This window comes from Prionailurus bengalensis, chromosome B3, assembly GCF_016509475.1.
Source record: "Prionailurus bengalensis isolate Pbe53 chromosome B3, Fcat_Pben_1.1_paternal_pri, whole genome shotgun sequence".
NCBI classification, from domain to species: domain Eukaryota; kingdom Metazoa; phylum Chordata; class Mammalia; order Carnivora; family Felidae; genus Prionailurus; species Prionailurus bengalensis.
This window is the reverse complement of record NC_057355.1, coordinates 98731566-98751873: the sequence shown is the minus strand read 5'-3', so window position 1 is coordinate 98751873 and position 20308 is coordinate 98731566. Positions and strand designations below refer to the sequence as shown.

The window sequence follows — 20308 nt, the reverse complement described above, 5'->3', positions numbered from 1 at the left end:
TATCCACCCATCAGAATTCAGTTGATATGATTTTGCTTTGTATTTGTTGCATGTTGGCTATTTTTTTTAAAAGGCATTAGTGTGTGTGTGTGTGTGTGTGTGTGTGTGTGTGTGTGTGTGTGTGTATGCTTCTGAGTTGTTTGGATTCCTCAAATACATTGTGAGTCTTTGAGGGGCAAGAACCTCATAGCCTTCAGTTTCTGTGCATGCCTTCTCTACACCTAACATGGTGCTTCATCCACTGAGGTCTTAGTACATGTTGTTGAGGGTTGCCTCAACATCTCCCTCTGATTGAAAGAGCAGACTACAGCCTTCACTGGTGGTAGGCAGAGACCCAGCACTGATGGAGACAAACCATAGATCAGCCCTTGCTAACCAATCTCTTTCTTCTTGTCCAAAGGAGATCTCATTCCTAGACACCAGCAGGTATTTAGTACGAATCAGTACTTCAGCGGGGTGAAAATTCCAGACCCTGAGGATATGGTGAGTGACCCATTTTGGAAAGAGCTCTGAATATGGAGGCTAAGGTTACCAGGGTGTTTAAGTGGTAATCATTCTTTTTATATGGGGAGTTGCAGACTAACGAGGTTTTGGTAGTTACTTGCCTGCCTTAGTGCCGTGGCCCACACTGCACTGGAAAGACCATTTAAGAGTGAAAAAGAAAATTGGGGCAAATTGGATAGCAAGACCCTGGCCTTCAATACCAATTTAGAAGTTGCTGATAGCAGAGGTTAGGCAGCATGTTGGACAGAAATGCAGAACTGCCTGCCTTCTCCTGTCCTGCCTTGTTTTCAGCAGCTGAAGCTAGGTACCTCACACAGTGACTTATCCAGGAGGAAAATCCAGCATTGCCCAAGTCCCCTACTCTACTGTACTCTTACTGCCCAGACCATGGTGGGAAACCATAATGAACTTGCTTGGCAAGCCTCATTCTGGTATCTCTCCTCTACAGCCAATGTGGAGAAAATACTCATTTTTTAAAATTGAAAAATTTTAAATGTGCATACTCTTAACACGCTTTCAAGAATTTATTGCAGTGAAACCATCAGACAGAGGCATCAATATGTGACATTAGAAATTATTTCCTTTAGGGGCGCCTGGGTGGCGCAGTCGGTTAAGCGTCCGACTTCAGCCAGGTCACGATCTCGCGGTCCGTGAGTTCGAGCCCCGCGTCAGGCTCTGGGCTGATGGCTCAGAGCCTGGAGCCTGTTTCCGATTCTGTGTCTCCCTCTCTCTCTGTCCCTCCCCTGTTCATGCTCTGTCTCTCTATCCCAAAAATAAATAAACGTTGAAAAAATAATAATAATAGAAATTATTTCCTTTAGTGTTCCATCCATAGGGGATTCATCATGTAAGTTATGATATATCTCTACAATAGAAATGCCACATAGCCAGTAAAAATAATTAGATTTATTCACCTGAATAAAAAGTCCACAATGTATTGTTAAATGAAAAAGGCTATAAACAGTACTAATAATTTGACATAATTTTAATAAATGTTTAATAAATGCACAATTTATGTATGTATGTACACATACATTTACATATATAAATAAAACGTGACCGCTTCTGCAAAATCACGCAAAGTTTTTTACATTTGTGAAATAAATGGCTGCAAGGTTATATACCAAAATATTAACAGTGGGTATCTCTTTGTGGTGGCATGATTTCTTTCTTTCTTTATGGTTTTTTAAAAAAATACTTTTGGATGTCTTCCAATGAGCCTGTATTATAATCAAAAACATCTCAGAGCACAATTAATGTTTGTGAAATCCTGAGTTTCTACCGTCTAAGGAAGGTACTTTCAAACTGAAACTAAGCCTCTAATTGCTCAGTTTCCAGATGGAAGTTCTGTCAAGCTCCATTTGAGCTCTGTGTTCACTCATCCTCCTGGCCTGTCCCACGGTGAAGGCTTTCACCTTCCCCTGCTGCCTCCTTCTCCGGCACCACTACAAATAGGAAAAGTGGGTCATGCTGGGAGCATGCTGGGACCGAGAGGCAGGAATGACACCTGGCATATGGGAGGTGACCCAGCTGGCTCCCTTGTGACCTGGACATTCCCAGTTCCACACTAAATATCCCTTAGCGATTTCCTCTTCGTTTGTCTTGCAGTGAAGACTCATGAACAACCCGGGGTTTCATAAATGCAAAAGGCTTCCCAGGGTCTCCCAGAGGTTGTCCTGCAGGGGATTTCCTGTTGACAGAAACACAGGAAGAAGTAATGCGGGGGCTGCACTGGTTGAACATCTGTGCCCGAGTCCCTCTGCCGGTCAGTCATCCTGCTGGAGGGAGGCCTGCTTGCCTCTGGCACTGGGAAACCAGCTAAGCAGGCAGAATGGGCTCTCCTATCACAGCCAACCAGCGGGCCTCGTCCCAGGCCAGGCGTTGTTGCTGAGACAGCAGAGCTCAGTGTCAGCAATGTCATGTCAATCCCTAGCAGTGCCCAGATTTAACACACACAAAAGGCAAGAGAAATATTTAAGATATAGTTGGGGGTGGGGGGAGGCTACTCTCAAGGTTCTAATACAAATCTCCTGTAGGATTTTTTTTCCCTGGTGATCTTAGGGAACTCCAAAACTGAGGTTCTTATCTCTTACCCTTACGGTGATTGGTAAGTGCACACTCGGAACTTGAGTGTTGGGGGCTGATTCCCTGTGCAAAAATAACACCGTGCTGTGCTCTTAAGCTTGACCACAGCACTTAAGAGTGGTATTGCATTAGATGAGCCTGGCCAGTCCCTCCAGCTCACATCTGCCATCTCTTTGTACATGCGATGCACTCCATCCAGCTGCCCTCCTTAATTAGCCTCTGTTAGTGGTGTATCTCTTTAACTGGCCTGTCTGGCCCCCTGACATTCAGCATTCCTCTTGCTTTATAGTGCTTGTTATTCCTGATTGCCTCCAGCATGTGACTGGAGCAAAATAGCCTTATATGGCCAGAGGGAGATTGATGAATGTCTGCCCCAGAGACTCTTTAAACAGCAGGATGATCAGGGAAACAGCAGGCTCTTGTGGGAGGAGAAACCAGTGTTTATTCCAGAAAACCAAGAAGCATCTGTTCACCTAGGTAGGGAGGAAAAATCTATTTTGAAGCTTCCTTTATGTAAATGTCAATAGATGCAAAAATTAGGGCCTCTTTCAAATGCCAATGTAAGTGCCAAAAATTACTCTAAGGAAAGGCAAGTTATAGAAATTGAGGCAGAAAAAAAAAAAGAAATCACAGTTGCTTCACAAGTGCGTTTCTTTCTTCCATGAATGCTCCCTCATAATTTGCTACCTGCACCATTTCTTTGGGAAGTGAAGGGAGTGGTGAGGAGGAAAATTTGGAAAAGAAATTTGGAGGCGGAGAGAGAAGGAGCTTGTGAAACAGGCCTTGTTTCAGCTGGGAGGTGGGTGGGGGAGGCAAGAAAGGTGCCAGGAAGATGCTTCTGTTACTCAGAAGACATTCAACCTGAGGTCACCTTAGCTTTGAATACATACTGTAAATAAAACCCCCTTTTCTTCTTTTTTTTCTTTTTTTTTTTTTTTTAAACAGGAACCACTTGAATTAAAATTTCCAAACATCTCTTCTCCGGCCCTGGGGCTGTTAAAGGTAAAATCATAGCTTCTAACAGACCGGAAGCACACAGTAGCTGGTGTCATTGGGGAGTCTAAATGATTTATATCAATCCATGAATTGAAAAGTGTTCCTTTTAGAATTCTCCTTCTCCTTTGGGAAGTATAAATACGTTGAATTTTTATTTACATTGTTACAATGAAAACATCTGTAGGTGTTTGTCACTTTAAACTAAACCCAACATACTGTATTTAAAATCTAAGTTACAGAAATTTCAGATGGATAGTACTTGTTTTATGCAGGGATCCTTTTCTTCAAAAAATGTTGGGCCATAGGATTCATTTAAATAGTCAACTCCCTAGTATATCAGAAGTAGGTTTTGATTTTAAAACTTGATTTCTATATACATTTTCAGAGATCTATAGCTCTTATCTAAAATCGAGTACCAACTAAAACATTTTCAAGTTATAGTCCATGCCCTTCCCATTTCAAAGTACTTAATGCATTTACTGATGCATTTGTAATATAACCAAAAAAAAAAAAAACCAAAAAAAAAAAAACAAACACGGCGACAGTTCCTTGGGGTATATAATTGTGAGATTTCATCTACTCAAGTATGAACCCTATGGCCTACTTAATGGCAAAGCAAATAGTTCAGAATGATGCAGTCTAAGGGCATGTATACTATGCTTCTCCTTCCATACATGCATATATATACTGTAATGCATGGACTATTTCTGGAAGAATATACCAGAAAAAAAGGAACAGCTGAATCTGGAAGGGGGAATGGAAGAACTAGAGTGGTGAGGAGACTTTGCTGTGTTCTGTATACATTTTATTTTTACCATGTGTGGGTATGAATTTTTTTAATAAAAACCCAAATTTTTACAAAGTATACACAAAGGACCAAACTGGTTATGTGGATTATTCCCGTTGGATACTGAGGCAAACTCAAAAATCCTACCTTACTCCCTCAGGGCAGAGCACCAACTGCCTCCAGAACAGGGCAAGGTGGAGAAAATGATTTTTTTGTTACTATTCCTAGAACCTATCTATTTACTTATTATGTGGTTACCCATTTAGGAATAATTGTGGAAGGAACCAAAAGCATGTTTGGTGTGTTTCTCCTACTTTTCCTCCTTCCTGTTCCCAAATGAAGGGTTTGATCTGTCAAAGAAAAAAAAAATTGATTTCAGTAAGTTAATACAATTTTAAAGAAGAATGGAGACTTGTCTGTTCTTTTAGGGCTGTCTCCACATGAATCCTGCTGAGAGAATGACATGTGAACAGCTGTTGCAGCACCCGTATTTTGACAGCATCAGAGAAACAGGGGATTCAGCAAAAGAGCGTGACAGACCAATAAGGAAGACGCTGAGACAGAGCCGAAAGCACCTGCCTGGGGTAAAAATGGGGCACTGCTTTACACAAGTGTCCCGGGGTTGTAGTTTCCAATGACCTCATGCCTGCCACCTGGTGCAGGGAGTCTGTATCTATTCTCGGGGCGGTAACAGCGGCTTGCAGCTCCAGCACCTTCCTTGCAGAGCACGGTGACGGGCATATGATCTGTCAACCAGGGCACTGAGACATCTGCCTCCAAGGACCCCCTTCTCCCTGAATCCTGAAGGCGTCCTTGCCCTGCAGTTCCCTGCTGCCACAGAGGGGTTTTGTTGTGCACGAGCATGGGTCTCAGGTACACGAGCGTGAGCCCCACTGAGCATGCTTTTTGTGCTTTGGAGAATGAAGTCAGATTTATCCCAGGCAGCTCTCTGTCATGATGTTTACTTTCAGTATTGATTGACATTCCAGGTTTATCCAAAAATGGACCTGTTTTCCCCTCTGTTCCTTTAATCATCAGAGTTGGCTCCGGTAGATACAGTGCCCAGTGCTCTCAGTGATATCAGAACAGCTTATTTAACCAGAGAACAGCATCCAAGCTGCACACAGGGAGCCTGTGAAGAAAAAGACTTGTATAAAGTGGCAAAATAGCCTTGCCTTAAGTGTAAGCCTGTTACAGGCCAAAAGCTGTAGTAACTTAGAATGGACTGTGGTTAGAACCACAACTAAGATGAGCTGGCTACTCCTGGTCATTTCTGGATCTGCCTAGGTAGCCCTTGATCTATAAATTATTATGCCTTAGTCTTTCCCTTTGCAGACCCCACTGCCCAGCATGCTGAATGGCATCCGGGTTGTATATGTGAGGTTTGGAGGAGAGAAGGGGATGGACAACCCATTAGAAACAGGTAGAGCATGAACTGCGGGGTCCAAAGATAGACCAGAGTTACAAAATTAAGAAAGCTTTATTTTATTCTGTCATATATGACCCAGGTAGCAAAACATGCCAGAATTAGACCCCCCACCCCCACCCACCCCGAGTTACCACTTAACTTGCTGTTAATCTGTGTTCAAGAGTAGAGGGTCTTGATGCAAATATTTTTACTTGAAAGAATAGGGAAGCCCACTAATTAATTAGTGTATTGCATATAGGCCCTGAAGGATTCAACTGTTTGAAGTATTAAAAAGTAACCTCTGTTCAGGGACTCCTGGGTGGCTCAGTCCATTAAGCATCCTGCTCTCGATTTCAGCTCGGTTATGACCTCACAGTGCGTGAGTTTGAGCCCTGAGTTAGGTTCTGACAGCGAGGTAGCCTGCTTGGGATTCTCTCTCTCCCTCTCTCTCTGCCCCTCCCCCGCTCACCCATGGTCTCTCTATCTCACTCTCAAAATAAATAAACAGACATAAAAAAAAGTAACCACTGTTTAGATACCTAAGGCCATGTAGTACATCTATTTTTTGTATGTTCTCCTTACTTTCATTTGACATTGACAATAAATTCAAACATTTTCTGGGAGCATGAAGGGAATAGTTTTGCCTTTTTAACTAAGGAGTAAGGGGGCAAATTGTTTAAGTGCTCCAGACACCAGTTTTCTTGGCTCTAAGATCACGCATTGGCTTAAATGACCCCAAAGGTCCCAGCAAGCTCTTAACTCCTGTAAATCTATGTGGTTTTTTCCTAATGTTAATATGTAGATTTTTCCTTCTTTTTCATATTCTCTAAATTTTCTCAAATGTGCAATGTTTTGCTTTTTAATATAAAAGAAATCTTTAGGGGCGCCTGGGTGGCTCAGTCGGTTAAGTGTTAGACTTCAGCTCGGGTCATGATCTCACTGCCCAAGAGTTTGAGCCCCGCGTTGGGCTCTGTGCTGACAGCTCAGAGTCTGGAGCCTGTTTTGGATTCTGTGTCTCCCCCTCTCTCTGCCCCTCCCATGCTCATGCTCTGTCTCTGTCTCTCAATAATAAATAAATGTTAAAAAAAATTTTTTTAAAGAAATCTTTAAAAGGAAAAAGAACAAATTGAAACATTTTGTCTTCACTCAGAACCTGGGATTCTGTGCAGAAAAATCATTTCCATGCTGAAAAATGGACTTCTTTACCTCTTTTGTGATATGTTATCAATAACAAAAAGAGTGTGTGGTGTTGAACCTGATCCTGTGTTTTGTATTTTCAGCTGCAGTACCTACCCCAGCTGACCAGCAGCAGCTTCCTTCCAGCTTTGGATAATAAGAAGTACTACTGTAACTTGAAGAAACTCAACTCCCGTTTTCCAAACATTTAAGGAGCTTGAAGATTGATGATGAAAAAGGAACCGAACTTACAAACTTGATTGAAAATAATCATAATGCTTTAAGAACATCAGGAGAAAACCTAAGTAATAACCTGGGGGAGGCCAGCTGGCAGAATCGGAAGGGGCATTACAGAGGCAGCCTTCTTCCATGCTTCCTGATGGTGACTAGAACAGAAAGGAAAAAACTTGTTTGGATTTTCACTTGCATTTTTGTTGTATCTAAGTAGCTGAGTTTATTGACAGAAATACAAATTGTAGCTGCTGCCCATATATCTGGCAAGATTAGAGATGTGATAAAGATTTATGCTTCAACTGTACTATATGCAACAAGAAAAATGGATTACAAAACACCCATATGTATTTCTTGTATCTCTTTCACACGGAGTCCTATCCCCTGCCTTTTAGTTCCTGAAATCAAAATGTTTAAAATCCCATTTCCTGCTTGCTCTATTTCTTGATTTTCCTATTTTAAAACATTTTTGGAATATTGAAGAGTTGCTTAATATTTTTAAAAATCATGGATTATCATAACAAAATTACAAATTTAATGATATTTCTAGACATTTCTTGCATATGCTTTGGTCTTTACCTTTAGTAAAGGATGCATCTTAGTCATTTTTGCAGGCAAGATGGGTTTATATAACCCATCCACAGGCTACCCAATTCCCCATGCAAACAGTGGTGTGAAGGCTGGCGGCAGACCAAGGCGATCAAGAGGTAGAACGAGCCCTGCAGGCTTCCTGGGAACTGAGCCTATCAGCCTGAGAGTAATTATTCTTCATTCTCTCCAGCTCAGCCTCAGACTTGGAGACAGATCTATGGGCAGGACTATCTACAGTAATCTGGGATTTGGAAGAAATTGCTTGAGTTTTTACTTGGATCATGAAAGACGTGAGGTTGTAAACTCCTATTTTTCCTGAAATACTTTTTTATGCTATCTGTATGTATATGTGTATACACATGCATATGTGTCTGTACACATATAAGTGTGTGTATACATATACTATGCTAAGAACTGATAAAAATAATAACAGAGTAGTCCAAATTGATACTGAAGATTCCTAGCTTTGTATTGTGAGACTTGAAATGATGACCTATAATTAGCTTTGACGTGGGCTACCGCTCTTCAAAAAGCTTCATCATTCCTGTCCCCTGAACACAGGGTAAAATGAAGCTCACGTCTGTTTCTTATAGCTGACTGCCAGTTTTGGCTGATGGGCTGCTGCTGTGTCCTAGTCATTCTCAGCCATAGTTTTAGATGTTGTATTTTACGGTATCTTCAGAACATTTCTTCTGTACTCTTACTAGTTTACTGCTATAGTAACTTCCTTCATGACAGCATATGACTTTATTCTTTACTGCTAAGTAACTCACCAAATTTAGGCATCTGTTCAATAATTTTGGCCACTCCAGCCAGGTTAATGATATTCTAAGGCTTCCTGATGTATGTGGCTTCTTGCAAGGAGCTGACAGTGGGTTAAATACTAGTCTCGGCATTATCTGATTCTTCTTATGTGGCTTTGATTCAAATGGCAAAGAAGGACAGCCCACTTCTGTGAAGAGTTTACATTTTGTGTTTTTCTTTTTAACCCAAAACAATGTACTTGACGAGGCAGATGATTATAACTGCCTAATTTATCCAGTAGTTTTATAGAAAACCATTTAGAATACAAAAGTAGTTGCAGACTAAATTGTGGTGAATCAGTTGCCTCACCACACAATAAGCAAACAAATCTGAGATGGAAGCATTCATTTTTTTCTAATGAGTTCTAAATGTGCACTAATGCTTAATTCAACCATATCTGTAATCATTCATTCAGCATGGAGTCACTATTGTTTCACATAAGACTGTTTTACAACCTAGTCTTTTTAATTTGTTATTTTCTGATTTTGTAAATGACAGTGGCAATTATTCGTAAATAGTATATCATTTGTGGTATGTGCTATTTACATAAGCTGGTTTCTAAACACAATTAAAATCCACTTTTTCTACCCCAATGCTGCATCACACAGTGTTTATTTTAAAATTATTTTCAGCTAAGGTTCTATTCAAGACCGTATAGTTTATGTTCAAGAACCAGACATACAGAAATCTACAGACAAGTTGGCCTATCATTAACAATAATAGAACCAGGGCCATTTCAAGCAGGGAAAATTAAAGATCTGTTTTTACCTATTTGTGATATTCTTTATCGCTGCTTTCTAGATATAAATTGAATTTTGTGTTTATACTTCTTTTTGATGTCCCTTGAAGTCATAGGAAGCAGTACCCAACATATATGGGGAAATTTAAATTAGTTTCTAGTTGGCATGTCAAAATTTTTGGTTTAAAGCAGGATTTTAATTTAAGCAAAAAGTATGGTCTTCATGATTATTTCCTTTGTTCTACTGCAGTTGCAAAACTATTTGAATTCAGCCAAATATTTATGTCTAGTTTTAATAAAACACCCGACTAAGCTTACAAAATAGACAAATTAGCCAGAAACTATTCATTCAGAGAAAGGTGTAGGTTATAAAGAACAAAGGAATGTAGGGTCATGAGAAATGAATGCAAATCCCGGGAAGCAATATGGATGCCTCAACAACCAATGACTGCCTTTCATAATTCATCAATGAATCTGAAACTTAGCTTTCAGTTTTTCATAACTATACATTTATAGTAACATGCTTCAATAGCTTTAAAGTAAAATGTAACATTAACATAAATTACTGATAAAATACAATAAAGAATATCTGTGTTGCACATTTAAATCACTTTAAAGAACTCTGTCAGTATCTACATACTGTACAGATTTCTATATAAAATGAGGAACATATTAGAATTAAACTGCTACCTTGTTTCCATTTTTCCTAAAAGGATTTAATGTGCATATATTTTTACTTCCAACTTAGTAACTTCAGTGAGTCATGTCTGAATATTTTCTACATGATGGGCTCTGCTTCTGAAATGTCATGACTGAATATCCTTAGGGTCTGTTGATTATTATATAATATTTATGATGTTTAGGATCAACAATTTCAAATGATACTTTATATTGAAATACGATACTTCTTAAATATGATTATTTTACTTCAAGTCTAATTTTAGTTCCAGAGAAGGCAGTGCTGTCTTAAAGGCTCGGATAAGGTTTTCTTTTTCTCTTACTCCAGGAAGATCACTTAACAATAAATATTTCAGGTTTCTGCAAAAAGAGAAGGAAAAAAAAGCTACTTTGGTTTTGCCTTTACTCTTATAGCATGAACAATAAACTGTATTCACTGGCCTAAAAAACATTGCACATAGAATGTGTTTATATTACACTATACTTTCAAAATGACTTTTAGAACAGTAGTGTTAAGAGTGCTATTTTAAATGAAATTCATTCTAGGAGCTAAGCCAGACTTTGGAAAGTTGAGTTGTTCTGAATTATATCAGTAATTCTAGCTGAATCTTTCCAAATACAGTATATGTATTATGCCATAGAACTCCTTTGCATGTGAAACACTAAATATGAATCTTAATCCAGACAAGAAAAAAAAATGGGAAAGTTCTTAAAAGAACTTCATTAAAAGATGAAGCTTCAAACCTTCAACTAATATAAGAGACAGTCTACTACTTTTGGTTCTGATGCTTAAAATTTCTCTACTAAAAAAAAAATAAACTTAAAAGTGGGGGCGGGGGAACCTGGCTGACTCAGTCAGTAGAGCGTTGAGACTCTTGATCTTGGGGTCGTGGGTTTGAACCTCAGGGTGGGTACAGAGATTACTAAAAAAAATTAACTTAAAATTTCTCAAACTTTCTGTGATACTGACTGAGGTTATTGTCAGAACATCAGGAAAAATTCTTCAAAAGATGGACAGGAAGGATAATGGCAAATGCCCATTGATGGCCTATTGTAGCAGTCACCATGCTAGATGCTTGATGTACATTTACTTTTTAAAGAAGACGCCCCCTTAAAAATGCAATAAAACAATGTATTAAGGTTGATAGTTTTAACTGTTTTATTTTGGAAGAAAGTTAAGTCATTTTCTTATATTTTTCTGAATTTAAAAAAAGCCTCCACCTCTTAATTGTTTTAAATTCTAATTATTCAGGGAACCTGTCTGGCTCAGTTGGTAAAGCATGCAACTCTTGACCTTGGGGTTGTGAGTTGGAGCCCCATGTTGTGGGTAGAGTTTACTTAAAGTTTTTTAAAATTTAAATTCTAATTATTCACTTTTAACATTATCAAGTTTCCATTTTGGCACTGACCACCTACCTTAAGTGATATAAAGCAATGATGCCTTTGTCTGTGACATTCCCACATGAAATTATTTCCATTTCCAATACGCTCTTTTGTAAATTTTCAAGTTTACCAAGTTTCTCCAAACAGTCATCCTCGATATAATGACACTTGCATAGCCTTATTTTTTCAACATGCTGTAGGCCCTCTAGGAGATAAAAGATACATTTTAAGAATCTGCTTTACCATTAAGATAACCAACTATCCTAGTTTGCCTAGGACTATTCTGGTTTTAGGATTGGAAATCCTATGTCCTCAGAAACCTCTCAGTCCCCAGGAAAACTTGGATGGTTAGTCACCCTATTAACCATACAAACTATTCACTATATAATATAGGTCCATTCTGTAATCAGATGCCCATGTACTGGAGGAAAGAAGGGCCCACACCAGCAAAAGCTGTATGTGTACAATTATTCTCACATTATTGAGGGTTTCTCAAATGACAGAAATTTGACAGTTTGATAAACCAGGCCTTGAATTTTAAACCAATAAGCACAAAATAAAGGCATGTAGAGATAAGCTTAGTGGAAGGAGAAAGGAGAGGAAGGTGTTTGTAATATCTATTTAATTAAAAAAATCATACACAGGAAGAAACAAGCTGGATTGTACTGACAAGGGCAAAAAAGGACACACCTCTGACTGTAACAGTGAATCAACTGCAACAAAATGTCACTGCAAAGCACCTCCGTTTCCCATAAGCAAATGACAGGGTAGTTACCCATGTAATCAAATCCAATGCTCATGATACAAGAGTCGGTGGCATCAATTGCCTGAATCTTGTACTTGTCCAGAGGTCCTGTGGGGAGGTGGTTGTAGTCCTTCTGCCACCTCTCCTGGCCGTGGTAGCGCACCATGGCCCCACAGCGCAGCAGCCACTCCGATGCTGCCCTATCGGGTCCCACATCCCTGATGCGTTCATAATCCACTCTGTCGGCAAAGAACAAAAATAGTTCGTTTTTAGTATAATCGCTAGCTGCTTAATGGCAGTCCGTCAACATAAATACAGTACGGCAACAACTTTTCCTTTCAAATGACTGAGAGGGAGGGAAGTATACTCGTGAGAGTCATGTAAAAAAACATGAGGGCTCTTCCGGCTCCCTTTTTTGTTTTTCTTTTGTTCCCAAGTGAACTCTGTCTAGGCCTATTGTTTGTATATGAGTTTATCAGGCAGACATGTACCTTCATTGATTCACATGTAGCACAGTGCTTGACACCAGGAGGTACTCAGTAACTACGTGTTGAATGAACGACTATACTGGGTTATTTTTTTTTTTTTAATGATAAAAGATAAAATGGAATAATTTCAAATCTGTTCAAATTAATGTCATTAATTTTTAATTATTTAATTTTTACATTTGCCTTTCTCGCTAGTTGGTGGTATTAAAGCTGTATTAAGCAACAAGCAGATGAGTTTCATTAGTTTCAAAATGATATTTCGTTTTTTTAAATCTTTAAATGTTTATTTTAATACAGGGAGAGAGAGAGAAAGAGAGAGCAAGTGGGGTAGGGACAGAGAGCAAGGGAGAGACAGAATCCCAAGCAGGCTCCACACTGACAGTGGAGCCCGACACAGGCTTGAACTCACAAACAATGAGATCATGACCTGAGCTGATATCAAGAGTCAGACGCTTAGCTGACTGAGCCACTCAGGCACCCCTCAAAATGACATTTCAAAGCATGCCACCCACTTTTTAAAAACTTGAGTCCCCATGGTGGTATTTAAAAGGCTAACTACATCTCTTAAGATCCCTTTCATTTTAGAAAACTTGAATGGTATGGAAAGGACAAATAACAAAAATCACTGAAATCTTGACTGGAACCCAATTAGTTAATATTTTATATTAGTAATGTTAATATTTTCTGGTCTTTATTCAATGTTTGTATGTATGTTTTGTTATTAAACAAAATTAGGATCATATTGCACAAACTGTACAAAAAAAAGATATTTGACATACAAGAAATAACCAAATTAGCTACTGGAAACTCATCAGTTATAATAATTACCATGTTTCTTCACCTTAGAGTAACTTACTTATTAAACACTGCATTCAACCAGCCCCAGAAGTATCTGCAGTCACATGACCATGGGAGTTTCTTTAAGCCACACAACTGCTGGGAAATTTTTCCAAACAGCATCATTTGATCTAGACATACAAAACAGTATTCGTATTAGGTTATCAGCTGGCAATCAGAGTCCCAAACACACAGTAACTTGCTTTACAACTTCAAAGTCAATGCTCTTGTGCCAATGAAGTTGATGAGTCATTTGCCACTCAAAGTTATTGAACAAGTCACTCCTGTCTCTGTTTCCTGGTTTCTTTGCTGCAAAAAAAAAAAGAGAGGCTGGATTGGATGGTCTGGAAGGTTCCTTCCAGCCTTGATATTAAGTTTCATTCTTCAACTTTGGGTTGGAGTCTGCCTGCAGTGTCGCCACCTGATGGCCATTCAGGCAGTCCACCTACACATTTGCTGAAACCAACTACTCCCAATCTACATTTCCAGTATCAAAATGACAAACTAAAATCACCTAGGGAGCAATGTGTCGAGGTTAAGACGCTTATATTCAGGAAGGGAGAGGCGACGTGAAAACAGACCTCTCTAAGACAAGGTTGCAAGTAGTATCACCAGAATAGTGCAAACAAAGGCAAGGGCAGCTAGGACAGACTGGGCAAGTAACTTCACCTCTGTGACCCTTGTTTTTTCTCACTTGTAAAAATCAGATGATTTGCTCAGGTGATTTCCACCTGTAAAAATCTATGAGCATGAGTTGAGAAAGTGATTTCTGAACTGAGTCTCAATCTGATTTAATTCAGTTCAAGTTTCTCTAGGAGTGTGCTAAGTCAGAGAAAACAAAGATAAATGAAGTGTGGTTTCTGCCTTTGGATTGCTGAAAACTTACTGTGGGGTGAAGTGAGCTAAAACAAGTTATCAAGTCGTTAAAATAAATGATAGAACCTGAAAAGTTCCTTAAAGAGGTAAAATAAGGATAGACCGGGATTTCAACAGGCAAAATGCCAGGAGAAGGTATGTCAGGTGATTAGCTGAGGCAGAAATATTTAAGGCATGCTGTAGCTCAGTTTGGTTAGCACATGGGGATCATGAGAAGAGGAGGCAGACAGTTTACACAGTCGCATCAGGAAGGGTCTCGCCTGATCAGCCAGGGAATTTGGATTATCTTCCGCAGGCAGTTGGGAGTCACTGAGGTTTTAGCAAAGAACACTGGCATATTAGAGCTATGCTTCAGAATGTTATTTGGACAACAGCATTAAGACTGAGGGTCAATAGAAAAAAACAAAGAAACAGCTAACAAGGGCTTCAACTACATATAGCCATGGGAAAGGACCAAATGGGGAAAGAATGGGAATGACATTACAGAGTGGATTCCACATCTCAGTGAGATGTTCTGGGAAGGGCCAGAATAGTTGAAGATGACATTAAGTTTTGGTCTTGGGTCACTGGTTGGATGGTGATGCCATGAATAGAAATCAGTGTCAGAACCAGCTGTAGGTTTCTCCCACCCCCATCCCCAGTTTTTCATATCCTAACTATGAAGTGTTAGCAGAACTTCTAAGTGGAGATAACCAACAAATTATTAGAGTGATTCACAAAATGGGAGAACTAGAATGAACTTAAACCACCTAGACCATTTAGAGATGAGGAAACAGGCCCTCATATTAAGCAACTTGCTGACACCCTAAATCCTTTCTGGAACAAGGTGGAGATTTAATAACTGCATATGTTTAAAAGAACTTAATGTTTCATGGCTAATTGGTGGTAGCACTGAGACCTGAACCTAGTGCTCTCTCCTACCAGTCCAGAGCTTTTTCCTCAGTCAATGGATGGTACTAGAACTTGGGAATAAGAAGACTAGAAAGAGGCCTGAGTGGGAACCACCCTAGAGCTGAGAAGTGACTGCAGATGTTGAGGCTATAGAACAGTGAGAGATGAGGTCTGAGGACAGAACCCAGGATCACCTCCGTTCTTTATTTCTTTTCTACCATCATCTGCCTTCATCACTGCAAACCTTCCACCTGCTATCACTATCTCATTCTCAGCCCTTTCCAACTTTTTGTTAAAGCTCTCTCCACCTGTGCCCACCTCTGATAACTCAACTGGCTGCCAATCTCATTTATCTGGGCTTTCCAGCTTCAACTTAGGCTGTCCTATTTCCCGTCCCTCCCTGCTCTCCATCCCCATCCTGTCTGTGGAAATCTTACCCAGCCTCAAGACCTGATTCAAATGCCATCTCTACCCATCCATTCATTCATTCACTCAGTAAGTATTTATTGAATATCTGCTATTCTTAGTGCCAGAGATACAATGGTAGGATTAAAAAACAACAAAGGAGAGACAGAGAAAGACAAGGTTCTTTGTCCTCATAGAATATATACTCTAATGAAGACAGACAACATAAAAACAAATAAATAGCATGCAATATGTCTAAACAGGTATTAACAAATTCTGTGAAACACAAGAGGAGGGAGGGAAGGGAAGGCTTCACACTAGAGGTGTCTTTTGAGAGGGTCTTAAAGGATAATTAAGAGTTTCTAGTTAGGCAGACAAAAAGAAAAGTGTGCAGAGGAAAAAGGAGAGCAAGGATTACATCTTATTCATTTCCATTTTTCTTAGCACCTAGCACATTCCCATCCACCAAATTCAAGAGTTTAATAGATATTTACTAATTAGTGGTCTTCAATGGTTGATATATTTCCATAGAGAAAGGCAAACCAGAGAGACTGTTATTAAGTAAATTAGAGTAGTCTGTGAAAATTGAGTACCTTCACTTGATTCGTTTTGGTTCACCTTATAATTCAGTTTAAAGGAAAGGCTAAATTTACTCCAGCTAGGATCTCTAAAAATACTAGATTATTATATTTAAAATACTTTAAACATGAATATAAAAATTTTACTTGGCAATAAAGGTAAAAAAATAATAAATTGGTAGGGTTTTACATTCTCAACTGCACCCCTGCTGATTTTAGAATTCAAGCAGTTACTTCTGGAAATGTTTTCTATAGGGAAAGAGGAGACCTCTAGTGGTGAGTTGGTGAATTTAGCTCTAATGATTGGGGGAAAAAAACAAACCAGTTAACAGCAAGCTAAAAAAAAAAAAAATAGCCACTACTAAATTATTGCTTCAATAAATAATTCAGAAATTAAAAAATCATTTAAAAAAGCTCCTTCTTACTCTCATAGCATGGCTGAAAGCACATGTTTCTAAAAATTGCAATTATGCTTGTTACTTACAGAAGGCTAGATCTCTGTTTGATTCAAAATAGGAAGCACACAAAATGTTTCTGAGTAAGTTTGGTTGAGGGTTCCCCTGTTTGCATAAGAAAAGTAAGTTTTTTTTTAAAGTGGAAGTTCTGGGGTGCTTGGCTGGTTCAGTTTGTAGAACATGCAACTCTCGATCTCAGGGTTGTGAGTTCAATCAAGTCCCACATTGGGCATGGAGCCTACCTAAAATTAAAAAAAAAAAATTTTAATAAAAATAACAGTGGAAGTTTTGTTTTTACTTAGCTGGGCTATCCAAAGCAATGGCTAACTAAGTGGCCCAAAAGACTGAACTAAAGAACTATTTCTTGAGGGTGATAAAAATGTGAAGGGGCAGATTTGGGGAGATTTTCCCCCAAATTACAACCCCACCTCACTGCAAATCACCCAATATTGATGCCAACTCTTATTCCTGAGGTGTATAGAGTCTAGTGAAAAGGAAGAGAAAAATTCATTAGGAATTGGAAGCAAAGTTCCCTAAAGCCATTCCTCGGCCAACATCACATGGGATCCAGTGAAGTAATGTCTTATTCATTCTGACATAGATGGAAGATGAACTTGAACTCTCAGCTGAGGGTGGTGTCATGAATACAAAATGTCACACCCAAGACATTACAGGGTGTATGAATGGAAGGTAAGCTCTTGACTTGAAATTACTTAACTGAAACAAATTAAGGTACAGTCAAACCTAGGGGAAGGTAAGCAGAAAAAAAAGTTATACAAAGAGCAGATGTATTGTGAGTTCTTTCATCTTGCTAAACAAAGAAGCATGTACTCAAAATGACACGGTAAACAAGTCACTACTTTGGGCTCAAGCGTCCCATGAAAGTTGACCATAAACATGTGTAATTCTGTATTCAACCTAGTAATAAAAATCCACTACCTCCAGTGCAAACTAAAAAATAACCATCTCCAGTAAACACCTATCAGAATGGCAAAAATTAAAAACAGTGACAACACCAATTGCTGGTGATAAGAACCAGATCACTCAAAACATTGCTGGTGGGAATGTATAAAGGAACAGCCACTTTGTTTTTTGTTTTTTATTTTAGAGAGAGACCGAGGGACTGGGGGAGAGGGGCAGAGGGAAGAGAAAGAGAATCTTAAGCAGGCTCCATACTCAGCGTGGTGGCTGATGCAGGGTTCTATCCCACAAACCTGGGATCATGACTTGAGCCGAAACCAAGAGCCGGACGATCAACTGACTGAGCCACACAGGTGCCCTGGTACAGCCATTTTGGAAACAGTTTGCCTGTTTTTTTACAACACTAAACATTTGTTTATATGACCCAGCAATTGGACTCTTAGGCATTTATCCCAGAGAAACAAAAACAGGTTCACACAAAAAGCAGCACATTAATGTTCATAGCAGCTTTATTCCAAATAGCTAATTAGAACTCAGATGTGTTTCAACGGGTGAACGGTTAAACCTATTGTGGTATACCCATATCATGAAATACTACTCCCCAGTAAGAAGGAATGAACCTTTCATACATACAACGATCCCAAGGGATCCCTAAGTAAAAAATAGCTAATTCCAAAAAATTACAGATTGGGGAAGGGGTGCCCCAAAGGAGTGAAGTTATAAAAGGGTACCCGTAGATCCCTTGTGGTGACTGAACTGTGTTGTAGCTGGACCGTGGTGGTGACACAACAATCTACACATGTGATAAAAACTAAACAGAACTAAATAGACACACAAATGTAAAGCTAGGGAAACCTGAGGAAGATCAACGGATTATGTCAATGTCAATTTCCTGGTTATGACACTGTCCTACAGATTTGCAAGATGTTTTCATGGGGGGAGAAGGGGTGAAAGGTACACAGGATCTCTATTGTTCCTTACAACTGTATGGGACTCTACAATTATCTCAAAACAAAAAACTGAATTTAAGGAATAACCATCTCATTATTATTATTTTTTCATTTGTGATGGAAAAAGCAGGTAACATTCTATGTTGTTTTCACAAACAAAGGCATTCAACTGTCCAGGAGGTAAAACCATTTGAACGTAATAAAAAGTCATTTATCCAGTGCAGTTGACCCTTCAACAACATAAGGGTTAAGGGCAGTTGAAAGTCTGCATAGGATTTTTGACTCCCCTCAAATTTAACTGCTAACAGCCTACTGTTTGATTAGAAGCCTTACCAATAACATAGGTGATTAACACACATTTTGCATGTTATATAGTATACACTATGTTCTTTTTTTTTTTTTTAATTTTTTTTTCAACGTTTGTTTATTTTTGGGACAGAGAGAGACAGAGCATGAACGGGGGAGGGGCAGAGAGAGAGGGAGACACAGAATCGGAAACAGGCTCCAGGCTCTGAGCCATCAGCCCAGAGCCCGACGCGGGGCTCGAACTCACAGACCGCGAGATCGTGACCTGGCTGAAGTCGGACGCTTAACCGACTGCGCCACCCAGGCGCCCCTTCACTATGTTCTTATAATAAACTAGAGGAAAGAAAATCATAAGGAAAATACATTTAGAGTACTGTATTGGATTTATTGAAAAGCAACTGCCTCCAAGTGGACAGGAGTTGTTCAAACCTGTGCTCTTCAAGGGTCAACTGTATTTCACTCCGCTAAACACCCTTGGGCTTTATTTCATGTAATCCACACAACAGCCCTGTGTGAGAGACACAGCTATTACTCCTAGTTCACAGAAGAGATCCGAGGCAGAGACGAAGTGACTTCCCCAAGCCACCAGACGAAACAGTTGGAACCAAATCAAAGTCCTTCCAGCAATAAAGTTTTTAACATTCTAATTTTGTTCTGTTCAGCTGTTCTGACCCTAAAAATGAAAAACTGCCGATAAGCACTGAGCACAGGCGTTAAACGGCCACGGTGAGGGCCAATCACCAAACTTCAGTCGGAAGGTCGCTTAGGGATTCCATAGCCCACCTCCTTCACTTTACAGATAAGGACACGGGGTGAAGAGACCTGTACGGAAGAGCCCCGTATACCCAGGTCCGCACAGTGGGTTTAAATCTGTATCTCCACCCAGGATTTAAGACAAGGAAACAGACTGCCTAATGATGGCAGAGACAGAGCCATCTGGTTCTTCTAGGCGCTCGATATTTACAACACCAAGAAATGACACCGTCAGGAGCCCTACAAAAAGAAGTCCAGAAGACCGCAGGCTACCAGGCGTTGCCGCAAGGCCTCCGTCCGGAGCGAGAGCTAGGGCCGGACGGGCAGCGCCCCTCAGTGGGCAATTCGCCTGCGGGTGGCCAGCAATGGGCCTCCCGCAGACAAGGGCCGAGCCAGAGGCAGGGAGGCCGCTGGGCCCGCCCAAATGAGAGCTTTCACCCCAGTCACGCCCGCACTCTCTCCCAAGGCCCCGAGGACGCAGGGCCTGAGATGACAGGCGGGCCACCTTTTCAGTGAGCCCCGTAGTGCGAGAAGGAAAAGGGCAGAGCGTAACCACCACCCTACTCCCGCCTCGCGCGGGGCCTAGCTCCTCTACTCACGGCATTGGAGGAAGGGAGGGAGCGAGCGAGCGTGCCCCGCGTCTACGGCGCCGCCGGCCTGCCCTTCGCCCTCCGCCGTGCGCGTCCATTGGCTACTGGCGTCGCTCCCACGTGGGGCGAAG

At 40.2% G+C, this 20308-nt stretch overlaps 2 protein-coding genes across 4 annotated transcripts in view; one reads left to right on the top strand and one right to left on the bottom strand.

The window, feature by feature from the left end:
- CDKL1 (cyclin dependent kinase like 1) overlaps nucleotides 1-9175 on the top strand; it is a 60586-nt gene extending 51411 nt beyond the window's left edge. For both annotated transcript variants that reach the window (XM_043556103.1, XM_043556104.1), the window contains exons 7-10: nucleotides 401-483; nucleotides 3535-3591; nucleotides 4801-4956; nucleotides 7061-9175. In XM_043556103.1, the coding sequence (XP_043412038.1) occupies nucleotides 401-483; nucleotides 3535-3591; nucleotides 4801-4956; nucleotides 7061-7168 (404 nt within the window). In that variant the 3' untranslated portion in view covers nucleotides 7169-9175. The remainder of the gene's footprint in view (nucleotides 1-400; nucleotides 484-3534; nucleotides 3592-4800; nucleotides 4957-7060) is intronic.
- Nucleotides 9176-20291, bottom strand: DMAC2L (distal membrane arm assembly component 2 like). Of its 2 annotated transcripts, none has more exons than XM_043556107.1 (5): nucleotides 20187-20291; nucleotides 13472-13583; nucleotides 12158-12366; nucleotides 11416-11587; nucleotides 9176-10359 (listed from the first exon to the last, which is right to left on the bottom strand). In XM_043556107.1, exons 2-5 carry the CDS (start codon nucleotides 13576-13578, stop codon nucleotides 10245-10247), a joined length of 603 nt encoding a protein of 200 aa, XP_043412042.1. In that variant the 5' UTR covers nucleotides 13579-13583; nucleotides 20187-20291; the 3' UTR covers nucleotides 9176-10244. The 2 variants fall into 2 exon arrangements, with proteins under 2 accessions (XP_043412042.1, XP_043412040.1); XM_043556105.1 differs by lacking the exon at nucleotides 20187-20291 and adding an exon at nucleotides 16687-16904.
- Between the last annotated feature and the right edge of the window lie 17 nt (nucleotides 20292-20308).

Coding starts and splice junctions, on each gene's coding strand:
- DMAC2L (XM_043556107.1), bottom strand. CDS start 13,578: ATGATGCTGTTTGGAAAAATTTCCCAGCAGTTGTGTGGCTTAAAGAAA. Junction 12,367..13,471: donor TTGAATGCAGTGTTTAATAA/GTAAGTTACTCT, acceptor CTTTGCCGACAG/AGTGGATTATGAACGCATCA. Junction 10,360..11,415: donor ATTGCTTTATATCACTTAAG/GTAGGTGGTCAG, acceptor CTCTTTTTGCAG/AAACCTGAAATATTTATTGT.